Source organism: Xenopus laevis, chromosome 7L, assembly GCF_017654675.1.
Source record: "Xenopus laevis strain J_2021 chromosome 7L, Xenopus_laevis_v10.1, whole genome shotgun sequence".
In the NCBI taxonomy this organism is placed as follows: Eukaryota; Metazoa; Chordata; class Amphibia; order Anura; family Pipidae; genus Xenopus; species Xenopus laevis.
The window spans coordinates 31,643,780-31,664,102 of NC_054383.1; the positions used below are offsets into that span (position 1 = coordinate 31,643,780).

The 20,323-nt window shown below is 39.5% G+C and overlaps 1 protein-coding gene across 5 annotated transcripts in view; it reads right to left on the reverse strand.

Annotated features, from left to right (window-relative positions):
• dnmbp.L (dynamin binding protein L homeolog) overlaps positions 1-20,323 on the reverse strand; it is a 104,916-nt gene that overhangs the window by 34,041 nt on the left and 50,552 nt on the right. The window contains exon 1 of one of the 5 annotated variants that reach the window (XM_018225299.2): positions 16,299-18,634. The exons of 3 other annotated variants lie outside the window; for them this stretch is intronic. In XM_018225299.2, the coding sequence (XP_018080788.1) occupies positions 16,299-17,751 (1,453 nt within the window). In that variant the 5' untranslated portion in view covers positions 17,752-18,634. Of the gene's footprint in view, positions 1-154; positions 505-16,298; positions 18,635-20,323 lie in introns of those variants that run through there. One more of the 5 variants, XM_018225301.2, reaches the window with a different exon arrangement.

Here is a 20,323-nt window from a genome sequence, read left to right on the forward strand (position 1 = left end):
TGTCTAAGCAATACAGTCGCTGCCATTGAGCAACAGGCGAGTTAAGCCTTGCAGCTGTCGTGTACTATTATTCCCAGCATCCTCAGCCATTCAACCTTGTGTTCATTTTGCACAGGCTGGAATGGAATCCCCAGCACCAGCTTGATTTCCTTACCTTGGGTTCTACTGCAGTTGCTCCCTGCTTTTTCTACTGCTTGGAGATTTTCTCATCTGTGGGGGGATTCACACACTCCCATTTCCCTTCACAGCAACTACAGGGAGAAACAATTCCGCTCTCCCATTATTACCATCTTAATAGCTGGGGACTGCACCAGGAACAATGGCTGGGAGGCCACAAGCAAGTGATCAGGAGTAAAGGCATTTAATCCTGCGGATAGTGGGAGGGACATGAGATAGAAATTCTCATCCCTCATAGCAAGGGAACTCACAGCTCAAACTCTATACATTCATTTCTGAAATGCCAGAGCCTGTATAATTCTGGGAATACCGTTGGATTCAACCTGCTCGGTATACTCAGCAGATAAGATGATGGTTGTAGGACAGGTATATTTGTAGGGCTTAAAAGGGGTTGTTCACCTTTGAGTTAACTTTTGCTATCATGTAGAGAGTGATCTTCTGAGACAATTTGCAATTAGGGTTGCCACCTGGCCGGTAAAAATGATGGTTGATCAGGGAAAAAAGAAATCTATATGAAGGTTGGAATTTTTTTTCCACAAAAGATGGCAACCCTATTTGCAATTGGTTTACATTTTTTATTATTTGTGGTTTTTGAGTTATTTAGGTTTTTATTCAGCTGCTCTCCAGGTTCAAATTACCCTAGCAACCGTGCTTTGATTTGAAAAAGAGACTGGAATATGTATAGAGGGCATGAATAGAAAGACAAGTCATAAAGTAGCAATAATAATACATTATTGTTTTAGGTGGTGTCAGCAACCCCCATTTGAAAGCTGGAAAGTGTCAGAAGGCGGCAAACAATTAAAAAAAAACTATAAAAAAGAAAAAACAAAGGCCAATTGAAAAGTTGCTTAGAATTAGCCATTCTATAACATACAAAAAAATTAACATAAAGGCAAACCACCCTTTTAACTGACTGCTGTGATTCACATATTACCCTTGCACCTTGTGTTACTACATGCTCAGATTTGTCTGTGATTTGCAGGGCAAAATATATATACTACCAGTTGATTTGACTTATTTCTACAGATATACCATGACCCGAATAAATGAGAATATTCACTAACACCCTCTATGAAATTGACTGAAAACTTTATAGCACTATACTATATATACTGAACAGAATCACTTTCACGTAAACATATACATTTCCAATACACCAAACCAGCCTAGTTATTTATTGGTCACAACATTAATAGAAAACCCCTGGAAGCAGAAGCCCTGCACTATGAATAACAATAATAGAGAGAAACTATTTGTGGTTTCTGGGGGCACATCACAAAGACAATACACAAACAAACATCTGTTTATCCTGACAATACAATGTAAGAGTGCAGAGGTCCAAATCCACACACTGTACAAACACGGCAGAACAGCTTGCACACCTGGCAGCACAACATTACCATACAATGTGATGCTTCACACACAGTCCTGCGCATAAACACACCATGAATGTCAGAAACTGCTACATTATCTAGAGGCATTTTGGGATAAATCACATTGGATGAAACCATAGCTTTTTTATTCCTGTATTTCCTACTTGCTTTCTGCACTTCAGTTTATTAATTATAAAGGAAAAAACTCTGAACTGAGCGCAAGGAATTTATTTGACAATGTACAGGTTTTGTCTGCGGTGGCACTAAATTACTGTATGCTCGAGGCTTCCTTTCTCTGCTCAATTGAGAGGGAGCTGCACACTAATTTTTCACCGACCTCACAAGAACATAAAACTGGTTGAATTTATATAATGATTAGGGAAAATGCAGATAATTAGATACAGCACTTAGATTGTAAGCTCTACAGGGCAAGGACCTCCTTCCCACTGTCTCTCTTACCACATGGCACTTAAGCTCTGTGTCCGTATATTATCTATGTGTACTTTGTGTATACTTATTGTACTTGTTCTCCTTGTGTGTACTTTTATGTATTGTACAGTGCTGCAGATCCCTTCAACATTTTAAAAATAAAGTTATACATACATATATAGAGTGGGTGGTGCTGTATTGCTGGATGGTCTTAGAGAAGACATGGCCCTTTAAGACCAGGCAGCATGGTATCCCTAACAAACTGATTCTTCCCTGAAAACACATCTGCATTTTAAAGAATTATTTTTAAAATATATTTCTAAATCTAAACACAGAAAACAGGCTGTCATTTTTTTGCCATTTATACTATTCATTTATGACGGAATTATTAAGAATCACATTGGTATGTTTTTTTTATCAACTGCGATAGACTGCTTCTGTGTCAAATTCTTGGGACCCCCAAGATGCCTCTAAAAGGATTTGCCCTAAAACTCATCCTAGGACAAAAGGGGTTAAAATAAATAAGAATGCAGCCATAATGTGTGGCCCCTAGCAACTGTTTAGCAACCAGGCCCAAAACTACAGGAATTTAGGAAAGGCTGTTTTGCAGGGGGGGGGGTGAGGGACTATTAAAGGAGAAACAAACCCTTAAGAAAATAAAAACCTTACCCCTACCCTACATAGACCCACCTCCCCCTCTCCCAGGCAAATGCCCTACTCTTTACTTACCCCTCTGAGCAGATTCTGTCGGCGGAGTTCACATGGGTGAGGGGGGTCTGTGTAGGGTATTTTTTTTTTTTTTACTAAGGGTTTGTTTCTCCTTTAACTACCTGAAACCTGAAGACCCGGTTGTTTATTATATATGTGAAATAGTATGACATAACAGAGACATAACAGGTTTTGGTTGGTGTATTTTTGATTAATAGTCCCCTAATTCCAATAACATTTCCAAATACACTTAGGGGTTATTTATCAAAGGTAACATTTTAGAGTTTTATATACCTCGAATGAACTCACAACTTGAATGGTTTCTAAATTAAAATAAAAATCAAATCAGCGAGTTCCGGGTTAACAACCTTAAAACTCTAAGGGTAGGACTACATGGATGTTTTCACCTGGATCAGATGTGCTGCGATCAAAATAGGGTCGCCATCTTTTTTGGATAAAAATATATTTATCTTTTTTCCCTATTAATAACATGGGGATCAACCATAATTTTTACCGGCCGGGCCGGTAAAATATCAGCCAGGTGGCAACCCTAGACGGAGATAAGGTAAGAGATAGAAATGTCGGATGAAGTCACAGCGTTGATCCAACGCGACACGACTGTCAGATGTAGATGTTGCACACTGAGTCTGCATCTAACAGTCGTGTCGCGTTGGATCAACGCTGTGACTTCCGCCGACATTTCTATCTCTTACCTTATTTCCATTGCATGTGATTTGTCACATGCGTTTTGTTGCAGCGCATCGGAAGCCGCCAAGAATGTCCGTTTAGTCCTACCCTAATTGATCGAATTTTCAGTGGGAAAAACTCCAATCGCTGGAATTAATCGAATTTTCGGGCAAAACCCTCTGAAAAAAACTCAAACATCATGAAGGCTATTAATACCTTCAAATGGTTCAAGGGACCTCTGTCACTGACTCCTACATGACCTTGACAGGTTTTAGATGGTGTGTTTTTGGATTTGAGCTATTTCCAGAGTCAGGATATAATACATTTTTTAAAAATTTGGGCTTTAAAAAAAAAACATGAACAATTAAAAAAAAAGTTTAACATGAAAATGTGAATTTTGACCAAAAAAATCAACTCGAAAACTTGAATTTTCGTGGAAAACACAACTCAAACCTTAATAAATCTGCCCCTTACTGTATTTTCGAAGATCGTGTTTAACCTATAAACCTTCCGGGTCTTCATTTTTACTCCCAGAAATTCCCAAATTGCTGACTGAGCATATATGTGGGGAAGAGGTATGAGCACAGACATAGAGCAGGTTATAGCAGAATAATAATAACACTGAGGATCATTATATTACAATCACTATATAATGTATAACTGGCATCTCACCTCTTCCTCATCTTACATGGCTAATTAGTGGTTTATTCAAATGCACGCGGAAGTCTTTACTGGTGTCTGTGCCACCATGAAGTCATAATCATTTATTAGCAATTAAGTATGCAGAATTTGTATGTGTCTTAGGGCCATCACATACTGGCATTTATTCATGTGTTGCCATATAATATGGAGGGCATAGCACTCCCTGAAATAAAATATCCCCCGTTGTGTGTCTATAGTGCCATAGTGACCAGCATTCTCTTTTATTATGCAATGTTTAAAGGGAATGTCAACCCAAAAAATAATTATTTGCCTTATAAAACATAATTCTAAGCAACTGCCCTGGTGGCTCAGAGTGTTGATACAATGTAAGACAAGCCAGCTGATTTAGGGCAGAAACACACGCTCAGATTCGGGGAGATAAGTTGCCCGGCGAAAAATCTCCTCTTCTTCAAGGCAACTAATCTCCCCGAACTGCCTTCCCGCCGACTAGAATGTAAATCACCGGCGGGATGGCACTCGGAACACTTGTCTTCTGAAGTCGCCCGAAGTTGGCTGACGAGGAAACTTCGGGCGACATCGGAAAACAGCACTCCCGCCGTCGATTTACATTCTAGCCAGCGGGAAGGCAGACTAATCTCCCTGAATCTGAGCGTGTGTCTCTGCCCTAACAGACTTGTCTTTGCCGGGGAACATTTTTTTACAACCAGGAATTTAACAAATGCTGCATTCATTTGCATTGAAAACATGTATGATACAATATAAAAATGTATATTGGAAAATTGCTTAGAATTAGGTTTCTTTTTATTTAGGGGTTGACTTGCCCTTAAATATGTAGTTTGCTCAGTGATTCATATGAAATTGTATCAAAATACAAATGACTGTAATTATACGGTACATAAATTTGTTGTGGGTATCAACCGAAGTCACCATTAAAATCTTCTGAATGCCGGATTCTGTAGAAGAGATGAAGTTTTAATGAGGAAGAAAGGTTCTTTGTACTGAATATGATTTGAGAGCCGGATCTCAATGCATATACCAGTGTATCCTTTGTGCACGCTTTATACAGAGGCCACACACTGTCACCTGAGAACTCAAAGCATTCCTTGTAAAGTGATGAAAGTAATGAACAGGGGCAGGTAGAGTCAGAGGCTTTATTTCTCCACAGCCAGTGAACTGAAAGTTTCCATATAAGAAAGCTGTCAATGCACTGCTGAACAGGAGAATGGTCCTAATATATTATATTTGTGTTATGATGAAACTGAGGTGAGGCACTGGAGCTGATGTTATTAACATTGCTGCTAAATACATCATCAGGCACCTGAATCATACGTCACGTTGGAAATGTGTCACTTGTAAATCATGTCCACAGATGTTTCAGAGGAAACATTAGTCCCCACAGTAATTTACAAGACATAAGATTTACACTAAATGCCAAAGAAGACGGAAAGCCCTGCAATAGTTACTTTACAGGAAACGTCATAACTTTAATTTAGGGCAGAGACACACTATGATTCGGGGAGATTAGTTGTCCGGCGACAAATCTCCTCTTCTTCGGGGCAACAAACCCCCAGAACTGCCTCCCCGCTGGCTATAATGTAATCGCCGGCGGGATGGCATTCGGATTGATTCGTTTTCCGAAGTCGCCTGAAGTTGCCTCACGAGGAAACTTCGGGGCGACTTCGGAAAGCAAAGAGCTCCGAGTGCCATCCTGCCGGCGATTTACATTCTAGCCGGCGGAGAGGCAGTTGCCCTGAAGATAAGATTTGTCGACGGGCGACTAATCTCCCCGAATCCTGTGCGTCTCTGCCCTTTAGGTCCTAGGACTTCTGAGACTTGATTTACTTTAGTGGGGCAAGAACATAAGAGCATGCTTTTGTATTTAAAACTGAGAAGAAATGTTCTGCATGCACAGTATGCTACTCATACCTTTTTTATTTTCTGGTCTGTTTAAAAACAGACTTTAAAATGATAGAAATGAAGGCAACAACCCTGGCTTTCCAGCTGTGCACTGATCAAAGCACGGATAAATCACATCATTTTGGAGCAATTGTATATTTTTGTATTAGTGGTTTTCCTGTAATCCCAGTCTTTGTTCTCCAAACTTTGTATCCTTTTAACATAGAGAGGGGATTAACAGCACTGCATTCCATCACACTCCTCCCTTTCCTTCCCTAATGTCACGGGGACAAGACACGGCCCTGCTGCACGGAGGAATCTGATGTTGCACAACAAAACTTCACACAACCAGACGCACCAGCAACTTTCCTCATTCCAAGAGAGTGAGTGAGTAGTGCTTAAATGAAAACTTCACTGTCCCTACCTATCCTCTCTTCTTCAAAGGAGTGGTTCGCCTTTAAGTTAACTTTAAATATGTTACAGAATGGCAATTTCTAAGCAACTTTTCAATTGATTTTCATTGTTCATTTTTTAATTTTTTAAAATGATTTACCTTCTTTTTCTGACTCTTTGTAGCTTTCAAATGAAGCAGTGACTAACCCCATCTAAAAACAAATGGCTACAAATTTATTGTTAAAGGGGTTGTTCACCTTTGTAACAAATTGACAAATCTAACAGTTCACATGAATAGAAAAAACTTTTCCATAGAAATAGTTAACAGAAAAAGTACAGTTCAAGAGATATTCACCTCAGAAGTGTCCCTGTACTAATCCTTCAGTTCCACACAGACCCTGTGCTGGGAGGGGGTCACTGACCCCCAAAAACACTACAGTGTTCACTTCCTCTTCCTTATATGACATCACACATTGTACTGGCAGCTAACTTAACTCCTATTGGCTATGTCTGCTGTCAATCTGCCGCTGCTTCCTGTGCTGGGCTGTGCTGGGGAATTTGAGCAGCATTCAGGTACTGAAGAGAAACTGTTACAAGTTTGTGAGAGGGAGGGGGAGTGTGGGCTGTGTACTGTAGAGACTTCAACTGTGCAGATGGGGGGATCAAGGTGCTTGGGACCAGGAGTTTTTTGGATAATGGATCTTTCCATAATTTGGATCTTCATACCTTAAGTCTACTAGAAAATCATGTAAACATTAAATAAACCCAATAGGCTGGTTTTGCCTCCAATAAGGATTAATTATATCTTAGTTGGGATCAAGTACAAGGTACAGGTATGGGACCTGTTATACAGAATGCTTGCGACCTGGGGTCTTCCGGATAGCAGATCTTTCTGTAATTTGGATCTTAGTACTAGAAAATGGTGTAAACACTAAATAAAGCCAATAGGCTGGTTTTGCTTCCAATAAGGATTAATTATATCTTAGTTGGGATCAAGTACAAGTGACTGTTTTATTATTACACAGGAAAAAGAAATCACATTTTTAAAAATTTGAATTATTGGATTATAATGGCTACTATGGGAGATGACACTTGTACTTTCCAGAAATATATTATTATTTTTGGGGGGGGGGGGTGTCCATGTATTATTTTGTGTATTTACCTCATAAAAAAGGTAAAATATTTTTCTGGTATAGATCCCTATATCATGAAAAATATAACTTTTTAATTTTTTGGTATTTAGAGCTCTAAATCTTGTTCCAGAAGTGGAACACTTAAAAAAGGTATCGTTTTCCAAGGTAAATTACTGCCCCCCTGGGAGAGCGCACAAAATGTTCAAAAAATGTACCTGCCCTCATCACTGCTCTGCCTGTCACTTAGGGCTGCCACCTCACCCTTTTAAAACCAAACACATATGAAATCCACAGCCTGCATGGCTAATTAGCAATTCATTTAGATGCATGATACATGGCTGCACAGAAATCAGTTCAGTCTGCAGCATCTAAATGAGTTGATAATTAGCCATGCAGCCTGTGGATTTCATATGTGTTTGGTTTTAAAAGGGAGAGGTGGCAGCCCTACTGTCCCTGCTAGATGTGTAAGTTACATACGTTTCTAAGCAAGTCAGTGCTGGTTTTGTTGCAATTTTGTAAATAACTGACATTACCCTTAATGCCAAAGGTTGCCAAACAATATTGCTCCTTCCTTTTCTGCAGTATTTGTCTGCATGACTGTGTGATTGTTTGTTGCAAGGCAGGTTTGTTTATATGCTGCGTCTGTTAACCTCTGCCATTACAATTGAGTAATCAACCAATGATCATTCAAATTATGTGACTGGTTACAGTTCACAAGCACCCAATAAATTACTAGGAGGAGGGCAGTATCAACATCCAATAGGAAACAAGTAAGGGCAAAGCCTGGGCATGATGATGTCATCATATAGGAAGTTCTTGGTGTGTCAGGTTCAAAATAGGCCACTCCCATCACTTCAGAAAACAGGTCAGAGAGACAGGAGAAGGGCTGAGTTAATAGGTATAGAAATTAGCTTTTACAATGGCATTTTTACTTTTTGTTATGGAAAATGGTTTTTCTAACACATTGAGAGCATTGTTAGTGGTTTCATAAGATTTGTACATTGAAGGTGAACAACCCCTTTAATGCTACTTTTTATTACTCATTTTTCTACTCAAGCCCTCTGCTATTCATATACCAGTCTCTTATTCAATGCATGGTTGCTAGGGTTATTTGGGCCCTAGATACCAGATTGCAGAAATTGCAGCTGAATAAAAAGCTTAATAAGTCAAAAAAACACAAATTATAAAGAATGAAAACTAATTGGAAATTGTCTCATAATATCACTCCCTATATACGATCATTTATCGCCCAAGATGCTGCCAAAATTCTTATTCATTCTCTCGTCATATCACGTCTAGACTACTGTAACTCTCTTTTAATTGGCCTTCCCCTCCAGAGACTGTCACCTCTCCAGTCCATAATGAACACTGCTGCGAGGCTTATACACCTCAGCAACCGCTCCTCCTCTGCCATGCCATTCTGTCAATCGCTGCACTCGCTTCCACTACCTTTCAGAATCAAATTCAAATGAATGACCCTGACATTCAAAGAACTTCATAACTCTGCCCCACCCTACATCTCTGAACTCATCTCTATATACTCACCCAACCGCTTACTATGCTCCTCTACTGATCTGCTACTCAACTCTTCTCTCATTACCTCCTCACATGCTCGCATTCAAGACTTTGCAAGGGCTGCACCCCTCCTCTGAAACTCTCTCCCATGGTCTGTCTGACTTTCTCCCAACCTTTCTGCTTTCAAGAAATCTCTTAAAACGCACTTCTTTCGTGAAGCCTACCCTCACTCTGCTTAACTACCAAATGCAACACCACATACAGTACCACAATTCTCACCCACTTAATTCGATGTTGCCCACTCCCACACCTTGTGTATTACTCACTTCCCTTTAGAGTGTAAGCTTTTTCTGCATAGGGCCTTCCTTCCCTTTTGTACCGGTATTGATTGTGATGTATGTAACTCCATATGTTCTATGTATATAATTCATGTGATTTAGTTGTATAATCACATTTACTTTACAGTGCTACGCAATATGTTGGCGCTATATAAATACATGTTAATAATAATATATCATGCAAATCACAATGGCTGCCTTCAGCCAAACAAGGTGTGGGCTCTATTATGCCCATTTGCACCTTGGGTATTCTAGATTAGGGGTCTTTCTGAAATTTGTAGCACCCTTCCTTAAGGCTGCAACAAAACAACCCCAACAGGTTGCTAACAATGCAGATTTCTGCAGCAGTCTTATTATAGAGAAAAAAGCAAATAAGCCAAAAAATAATTATTTGTGTGTAAGCAAGGAAAAGGCATTGCTGATTTCTGAGCTTTCTGGAAAATTGGGTTTCCAGATCAGGGAACACCACACCTTTATTACTGTAGTGTAGAGGATTACTATAGAGATAATGCTATTGTCCTGGATATGATGGTGCTACTTTCTGCAATCCCTATTGTAGTCAGTTGAACACAACCAAATTCTACTTCTGCTGTTGCTACTACTAACTAACATGGCATCATCACTTTAATACAATATATACTTAAGCATGCAGTATGGGAAATATGCAGTCACAAGTCGGACAAGCACTACTCTGTATTGTAACAAAAGGGCACTGACGTATAACAGCACTGACCATTTCATGATAATTTGGCCAGTGGGAGCACTGTTTAATATGACAGCTCCCAATCAATATCAATTAATAGAAAAAAAAAATAGATAGATAGATAGATATATCTATCTATCTATCTATCTATCTATATATATATATATATATATATATATATATATATATAAGACCAGAGAGTAGCACGCACACCGTATCTTCTTTACTCCAAAGAGTTTATTTAGAATACAAAGAGCAATTACATCGGTTGTACATCGACGTTTCGGTTGTGTTCTGCAACCTTTATCAAGATGTGTTACTTAATCAATATATTATATATATACACTATATATATATATATATATATATATATATATATATATATATATATATATATATATATATATATATATATACAGTGAAACCTCGATTTTAAGTACCCTGATTTTAAAAGATTTTGAAGAATATATTACTTTAACACAATTCCCTGATTTTACATTTTCCCATATTTTACAAAATTTTTTCCTGGTCCCCTGAAAATGGGGGGTCTACTGTACTGTAAGGTACAGGTATAAACAGAACATTTAAAAGAAAATAAAGTAAAACAAATGTCAGTTTATTCACATGATATATAGCCCCATAACCATCTCTTGCTAAGATATAATGTCCATCGTTTCAGTTATAAAACCAGGAAACCAGAGTTACAAGGTGTGTTCCTAACAGACTGCAATGAGAAATAAGTACAGACTTTCCTTTGGGTTAGTCACTTCAGGTAGTATCTCTAGCCACAGTGACTAACTGCCAAATATTGACAAACCACCTGTTAGGGAGAGGAGAAGCATATAAATGACAACCAATAGAATTCAGTCGAGATATTAATTTAACCTCTTTAATGCTGACATTCCACACATATTAAAAGTCTGACAATCTGGAATGGGATGGGCAGCCTGCGTCACTTCAGACAGGGAAGCCACCTCACCCCTTTAAAATTGGATGGATACAAAATCGACATGAAACTGAGTGCACACCCATAAAAACAATATATTTAATACAGTTAGAAGTAGCAAAGTATCCTGCCCACAATGGAATGATGACTATAGGCTTTTCTGTCAACTTTCAACTTGTTATCTGTAGCCCATAAATATTAGTAAGCTCTGCTGATATTCACTGCAGACAAGATGAACATCCCAAAAAAAATTATCATACCCTGACTGCGTGTTAAAACCCAACATGAACCCGCTGATAGATAATAGATTAAAAGCTACATACTGCAAACCTAAGTAGCGAATTTGTCTTTATCTGGAAACTCGTTATCTAAAAAGCTCTGAATTACAGGAAGGCTATCTTCCATAGACTCCATTTCATCCAAATAATCCAATTTTTTACAAATGATTTCCTTATTCTCTGTAATAATAACCTTGTACTTGATCCAAACTAAGATATAATTAAAAATCACTAAAGTAAAGAGACCTGCTAACAATAAATGCAGTAGCATAAGAAATTGTAAAGTGGGCACATGCTCATATGCCCACTTGGCACGAAACGTGTTAGGCTATACATGTATACATACATATAATGCATTTATTGTTAGGAGGCCTCTTTACGTTTTTTCTAGTTTTGGCAACCCTTGGACTAGGGTTTATGTAACGAGACTGTTTGTTATTTTTCTATAACTTTATATCCATACTTTTTCTGTTGGAGCAGACCCACTGCACTTTCTTTCTGTTTATTAAGATATAATTAATCCTTATTGGAAGAAAAACAATCTATCGGGTTTATTTAATGTTTAAGTGATTTTCTATAAACTTAAGGTATGACAATCCAAATTATGGAAATATGCAAGAGTGCTGCAGCCCTGGGTACTTGTATTAAAATTCTATCACTGTCAGAAAATAGGAGTTACAGACACAAATCCCCGTTAGAATCAATGCTGAGAGTAAAGTAAAAAGGAAATTCCTACAACGCACACCCGTCACAAAGGTTGTATTTACAGTGTGCTTTTTGCAGGCTACAAACGATTCCAAAGTCCTGGTATGATATGTGTATGGGGCCGGGCTCTGAACTGGCAAGTAACTGGTGCATCTGGCGCTCACTGTTTGCTAAGGAGGAAAGTTTAAAATTCTTTCAAAGCTTGGAAACTCACGGCTCAGGTCAAAACTTCGGGGTCACGTGTAGCAATTGCCAGGCTGTGCGGCATTCTAGAAATAGTGTGAAATGTGTGCAAAGCAGGGTAGGTTGGTCCTAGCAAGATTAATGAACAATGATACATTACACTAAGCTGGCCATAGATGTAAAGATTTTTAAGGGTAAGGACACATTGGCAGATTCGGGGAGATTAGCCACCACGGTGACAAATCTCCTCTTCTTCGAGGGAGACAATCTCCCCAAACTGCCTTCCCCTGCCGGCTAGAATGAAAAATCGTCAGCGGGATGGCACTCGCTGCGCTTCGCCCATAGTTTCCTCGTGAGTCAACTTCGGGCGACTTCGAAAAATGAAGCGACGCGAGTGCCATCCAGCTGGCGATTTTTCATTCTAGCCGGAGGGAAGGTATTTCGGGGAGATTGTCGTCCCGAAGAAGAGATTTGTCGCGGGGAGATTAATCTCCCCGAATCTGCCTGTGACCCTTATCGTTAGACCAAGCTTATCTTGAAACGATCGTTTAAATGCACGATTTGTCCATCAACTAAAAAGACCATTTCAAGCAATGTTGTCTAGTTGAAGCCAGGAAAACTGAGGGTAGCTGCCTGCTTGGCCCTGCAAACAATTGGACAAAAGGTGGATTTCACTGTGACCGATGAAAATTTTCTAACCTGGCTGATCAATTTTCTGACCGATGTCGGACGAAAAATCGTTAGATACATGATTGTTCGATTCCCACTACTAACCTCACGATAATTTGACGGATTGGTTGGATTGCATTAAAATCGGTCGCTCATAAAAGAAAAATAGCTGCGTCTATGGGGGCCTCTAGTTCCTATTTGCTCTTTCTACTCTTTGCTATGGGCACACAGGCTGTCAGACTGCGTAATTTTGTAGGCTGAGAGAAGCAGATCTGCTCAGTGCCCCTGCTCCATTGATTTGAATCTGATCAGCCTGTGTGCGATCACACACAGGCTGAGGTCAGCCCAAATATGCAAGCTGAAACAGCCGCTGACAACAGCCTGTTGCCCATAGTCTAACAATGTACATTAGATGTCTGATGTCTTAAACAAACATGTCAGTGTGCACCACAACTTGCTGGTGCCGGTGTCTCTACTTTGGACAACAGACTGGTTTGGGACCAAAACCTTTTTCCATCCTAAGAAATTTAAATTAACGGAGGATAGTGTTGTGGAGCAGTGGGTGTAGTCACAGGAAGGTGTGCCATTCTATTTTCTCATGTGTTGTAGTCACAGGTAGCCCAAAATGTTATACCTGTACAGGGCCCCAGAGAGCTATAGTCTCCTCTGTCATTTGTGCATGCTCGTTTTTCTTATCTGCACTGGAGCCATTAAAGACAACATGAAACTGGTTGCCATGAGTTCCTATACTACTGCCTTATTTAGTACTCAATGGCTGCTACAGTTTTAGTACTATTTCTGTTTGACACTTTTAACGTAAATCTTCCATAGGGTTAAGAATTGGCAGCGTATTGTCCCAGGTATGTGGCCTGCCTGACCAGTAGCTGACCAAAAATTCATCAAAGTCCTGCTTGGACAGTCCACTTCCAACAGGTCTACATTATGATCCAATTGTTTCGGAAGCGAGTTTTAATTGCATAAAAACTAAGTAAAGTGCCAAGCAGAGTTTCCTGTAGGCTGTCAGTCCACATAGGGGCTACCAAATAGCCAATCGCAACCCTTATTTGGCACCCAAAGGATTTTTTCATGCTTGTGTTGCTCCCCAACTCTTTTTACATTTGAATGTGGCTCACGGGTAAAAAAAGGTTGGGGACCACAGATCTATAGGGTAGAAGGCTACATACTGCGTTTCTGGTACTTCTAACATAGCAGTCTGCTACCATTCAAAGGCCGGCCTACACAATGTGCTGTGAAACTGCCCATAAACATAAAGCTGGGGCTGGTTAGCAGGAGTGAATGGAAGTGTCAGAAGAAAGTGGGAGGAATAGAATGAAAGATGAATAGCCTGTGGGGGATGTGACAAAGAACAGGGTTATTTTGTTTTACTCAAATGCCCACTGTCGGTGCTAGGTCAGCTATTACTTTACTAATTACTCTAAGGCAGGAGATACACCCCCAACATTACCAACCTACACGTGTCTTTTAATGATGCAGAACATACTTGGTAATAAATCTCTGATACTTACAAAAGTATGAACTTTTTTTTTTATTATGAATGTAATGACACTGCAGAAATATGCAGTACTATACAAGATCACACAAGTGTCTGAAAAAGTGAAGGCTTGTAAAGGAAAAGTGAAGCAGATCTATTCGTTTACAATTAAATATTAAGCCTAGCATCAAACATGTCGTTTTCTCCACTGGTGTATATACTGAACATATTTAGGGTTAGTGCAACACTAACTTTAGCTTATGTTAATTTGATGACATTGTTAGGCTAGCTTATTGCTTATTGCCTTGCACTTTATTCCAATTCTGAGGACTTCTGATTCTTGTGTTGTCTTCAAGGCACACAACCAATAAAGTTAAAGTTTTGCTTAGGGAGAAAAAAAACATGCTGGTACTATTTTTAACATACTAACTATACTTTAGGTACACAAAGGGGGAAATTTATCACAGGGTGAAAACAGAGCCACCAAGAATGAGATGTCACAGTTCTCTATTCACTTGTATAAAATATTTCAGAAAGAGCTTGATGTAATTGTTATACTGTTATATATGTGAAAGCTTCCATAACTTTTGATAATACTAGATCAATTTCAACAATTAGGGGCCGATTCACTAACTTCGAGTGAAGGATATCGAAGGTAAAAAACTTCGAATTTCAAAGTTTTTTTTGGGCTACTTCGACCATCGAATGGGCTACTTCGACCTTCGACTACGACTTCGAATCGAAGGATTCGAACTAAAAATCGTTCGACTATTCGACCATTCGATAGTCGAAGTACTGTCTTTTTAAAAAAAACTTCAACCTCCTAGTTCGCCATCTAAAAGCTACCGAAGTCAATGTTAGCCTATGGGGAAGGTCCCCATAGGCTTGCCTAACTTTTTTTGATCGAAGGATTTTCCTTCGATCGTTGGATTAAAATCCTTCGAATCGTTCGATTCGAAGGTTTTTATCGTTCGATCGAAGGAATTATCCTTCGATCGAACGCAATATGTTGGCGCTATATAAATACATGTTAATAATGTTAATAATAATAATAATATCTGCGCTAAATCCTTCAACTTCGATATTCGAAGTCGAAGGATTTTAATTCCTAGTCGAATATCGAGGGTTAAATAACCCTCGATATTCGACCCTTAGTGAATCGGCCCCTTAATATACGTGCCGCTAAAGAAGGGAGTGCAGGGGGGGGTGCCCTTGAGTGAACTGTGGTTTACAACAGTTTTGCAGCAGCCAGTGGGAGCAATTTTCCTATGCACATATCATAGGTATTAGTACTCCCCTAACTGCATGGGGAGGGGGGGGGCAAATATCACCCTACTGCCTGATTTGGCAATTGCCTAAAAGTTCTTGTGCAGATGCAAAGATCCGATCGTTCGAATCCTCAAACGATCGGACTTTCCCAACTCCCGACCTGCCATTAATCATTCAGATCAAATAAAGTAGAAAAGAACAGATCATGCGATGTTCTGCCCCTGACAGCAATCGTACGAAAGTTATGTCCGACAAAACTAGTGACAGTCTCCCACTGAAAATCACACGAGCGGCAATACACGCAGAGATATTAACGACCGATCTCAGCCGGCTGAAAAATGACGGGACACACGGTCCGAAAGTCGTATGAATTCCCGATTCATACGATCGGATCTTTGCGTCTATGGCCAGCTTAAAAATCACAAGCCAGACAGCAGCAGGGGTCTGAATAACAGAAACCTGGATCTGTGTCACTTTTGATTTGTTATTGCACGTCCACTTGTCTCAAAATGTTTTTTCCCAGCAAACTTTTTGCCATTCTTTTTCTATTCTAGCCTACCGACTCTGCACAGCACTTGGTACAACATATATTACTACTCACAATCCTAAAACATAAGAAACTACCAAGATCATTTGTTGCTGCTGAACTGTACCATTAGCACTGCTGCAGGGAACTGGATATGTTAGACACTATAATAAAGGCGTAAACCATTGCACTTTCTTGAGAATGTGGTCACTTACCTTGCCTCTTTTTCCTGTTCTGCACAAATTCTGACCGTCGTAGGCTGCTGGGTGCCGTCCTCCTGTAAATGCTGTTTCTCTTCATGATGTCTACATTGGAAAGGACTTCGGGCCTGATGTAGGTCTCATGATCCTGGTTCTGCGGTCGTTCAAATGAATGAGAACTTCTTGGCGCATGACAATCCTCATATTCCAATCTGTACATATCCTTTTGGTCTCTGTCATACCTATCAGGGCCATTAGTTGCCATATCCTCCAAACTCCTGAGATAATCTCTTTTATCCTTTTCTCTGGTACATTTCCCCCCAGTCTCAAAATCATCATACTCCCCCCAATTTTCATCCAATGGCTTTCTGTCCCTGTACTGATCTTTGTAGTTTTCCTTGGAAGTTCTCTGAAAATTCAAACACAGGTCCACTCCATCAGGAGAACTGCATTCAAAATCATACCCAGTGCGTTTCGAATAATTCTGAGGTTTTGATTCAAAGGAATGGCTTCTGTCTCTCCGTCTGTCATCATAATATCTATCAGATGAGCTCTGGTCCTTGGTCTGAATTCTCTTGCTGTCACCATCCACATCATCACAATCCAAAGGTAAAAAGTCATAATGGCGAGCATTACCCTTCATTACATTGCTGTCCTTTTGCCTGGATTTTTTAACTTCGATGTATTCCCTTTCTTCTTCTTTCTCCCTTGGGTAATCCTCATAGTCCTTATAAGAGGTTCTAGATTTTCCATTTGAAATTTCTCCATATCTGTCCAGTTTGGGGTCTCTGCTATAATAATCCTTGGTCCTCCTATTGTCCTTCTGGTAATAATCACCACTTTTGCGATCCATAGAGTAATAATCTCCCCGATCTGGGTCAGAATATCTCTTATCTAAAGTCCGATGTGAGGTATATCCGTATGGCTCCATGTCTCGATCGTAATATTCACTCTTTCTTGGACTATATTCCTGATAATGTCGATCGTCACTGGGAATGTCATACTCCCTTCTGGGAGCATAACGAGAGTTGGCGTTTATGTTCTGTGAACAGTAATTCCCATCGTCATAAATTATTTTTCTGTCCTCATACCGACCTCCATTCCTGTATTTTCCAGGGTAGTCACAGATATTCTCCCTGTAGTCATAATATCTTTCTGCGTCGCTATACCCAATCCAGTCCTCATTCTGGGACGTCCTGTAATAATCACACTGATCTGCTTGCCTATAGGCTTTTGCTCTTCTATCATATTTCCTGCTGTCGGTGTTATACTGCTCTTCCCTCACAAACGATGCTCTAACGTTCTCCTCGTATCTCTGTTCCCTGTAGCACTTGGGATATTCAAACGGATCCCGCTGCCGTAGGTTCTGATAATCCTCAAACTCCCAGCTCATTATGTTGCACTCTCTTTCAGGAATTATAGATCCATGTTCTGCCGTCCTGTATGGTACATGCTGAAAAGTGCTCATCCAGAACACTGGCTCTTTTACCAGGTTTGAACTGGCAGCCTAATTCCCAAAACCCCCCTTGATACAGAAGCCTGGAAACAACACGGTTTGGTGCCTGGTAATGAGGAATCCATTGAACTGTCTACCGTTCCTGCAGTTGAAACTCTGTCTGACTTTCTTTCAGCATACCTGCAGACACTCCCTGCTCACTGTGTTCTGCTGAAACTTCAATGCGGAGGTTTTTTTTCCCCTTTCCTTTATCTTAAACAGCCAATGAACAAACTTCTACTACCTCTCCCACCTGATTCCAGAATTAATTAGTAGCTAAGGTCATATGAGCAGAGCGCCGATGAGTCCTTGAATATGATTGGTTGAAGGCGTCCCCCTCGGCAGGGGAAGGCAGGCTTCTCACCAGATGAACAGGCTTGACTGCTTATTGTTATGCTAAACTACTCAAGGAGGCAGACAGGAGATTATGGCATGCGAAGCAGAGATTTGCCAAATCAAAGGGGAAATAATCTCTTTATTGAATTGGGGAAAAAAACACGGACGCATACAACACAAAAGTAAACAGCTACTGCACACAGTAATGTTCAATATAAACTCTATACTGTGGGTTATAATGAATACATGTATAATGAATAAATATTACTTTATTACAACCTATTCTCACGGTTGTAACAGTTGACATCACCCATGCACTCCTAACTGAAAATGAACAAAGATAAGAAAGATAAGAGCATTAGCTCAATCCCAACCTGCATCAAGACACTCTTCAAGGATTCAAATATACCGTATCTGTCTATTCCACATTCATATCGGTCTATGCTCATATCATGTACATTATATTTAGTATATTCCCATATCAGGGCATATTCATATCTATATATTTCCATAACATCCACATTATTGGAAGAATAAACAGCCTATTGGGTTTATTTAATGTTTACATGATTTTCTAGTACACATAAGGTATGAAGATCCAAATTACTGAAAGATCCGTTATCCGGAAAACCCCAGGGCCCAATCATTCTGGATAACAGGTCCACTACCTGTTTAAAAAATAAGTGTCCTTTATTCATAAGTGTTGACATTTTATATAGCACTTTACAAGGCATCTTCATCATTAGATCAGGCCATGCGCCAGTGAATCTTACAGTCTGTTCTTCACCATTCATTCACACGTGCACCCACAAATTAATTTATTAACATACCTGAACAGGCCATGTCTATTTCTATATCATGTGAGTTTTATATCTGACTATTACCATTTCAGGGCACATTTATATCTGTCTATTCTAATCAGTAAACCGATCATAGCAGATAAGCTCTGTAGAACATAATGTTATCGGTTATCCTCTATTTAACCTGTGCCATATTTTATTTTTTTAATTTCTACCATTGCTACACAGCAGCTTGTTTAGGTGAACTATAGTAGTGTTTCTGAAGCAATCGCATCAGTTTTACCAATGCAGGGCAACAGTACATGATATTTTCTTTACTTTAAAACACTTTCAATTGTTGGTGTTACTGTTCCTTTAATTTCCAGAATCTGTTTACCTTGTTTTTAAAGTAACTTGGGCAGCAGGACATGGGGAAGAAGTAAAAAAAGGCATTTATTTTTAGAAAGCTTTGTGCAAAATAATTGCAGTTTGATGTGCTGTGAAGCAATGGCAGTGGCTGGGTCATGCACAAGTGCAAACAACAAAACATGGAATCTCTTTCCCGGTGGTGTTTGATTTGCATTGTATTCCACACTTCTTATCTATGCGCAAAGGGAAAAATTTTTGCATTGCATTGCGCACTTTTTTCCATCTAACACCATTTATTTGAACACTGGGATTTGTGTCCCTTTTTTCTGTTGCTATTTTGCACTTTAGGAAGTCACAGTGGATAAACTAAATCTAAAAGCATATATTTGAAATATATGATTGCCTGTCTGCTAATTAGCTGGTGCTAAAAGGTATAAAGGCATTGATGCCCACGAATCTGCGTTACATTTGCTAAGTTCTGCACCAAGTGTGTTTTACACCATCCTCCACCTACATCTGGGGGTCTTTACTATAACTGCACTCTCTTCCTAGCCCTTCCCAGAGGATTATACAATCCCCCTATTAGTGAGAGGTTTTATGTAAGCTCTTAGGAGCACCACCCTCCCCCTATTGTTTCCTAACATAATGAATTTGTAACTGACTATATTGGTTTCAAGAGACGTATGTGTAAACTGTTCTATCTTGTGTTTGTATCCCCTTACTATGTACAGGTGCTACAAAAAATAATAATTATGTATGGACTTCAATTTTTTCCAGATGCCTCAAACACATCAAAAACATACAGGTTAATGAATTAATCTGTGGGTGCACGTGTGAATGAATGGTGAAGAACAGACTGTAAGCTTCACTGGCGCATGGCCTGATCTAATGATGAAAAAGCCTTGTAAAGTGCTATATAATATGTCAACACTTCTGAATAAAGGACACTTATTTTTTAAACAGGTAGTGGACCTGTTATCCAAAATGCTTGGGACCTGAGTTTTTTCTGCATAACGGATCTTTCCGTAATATGGATCTTCATACCTTAAGTCTACTAGAAA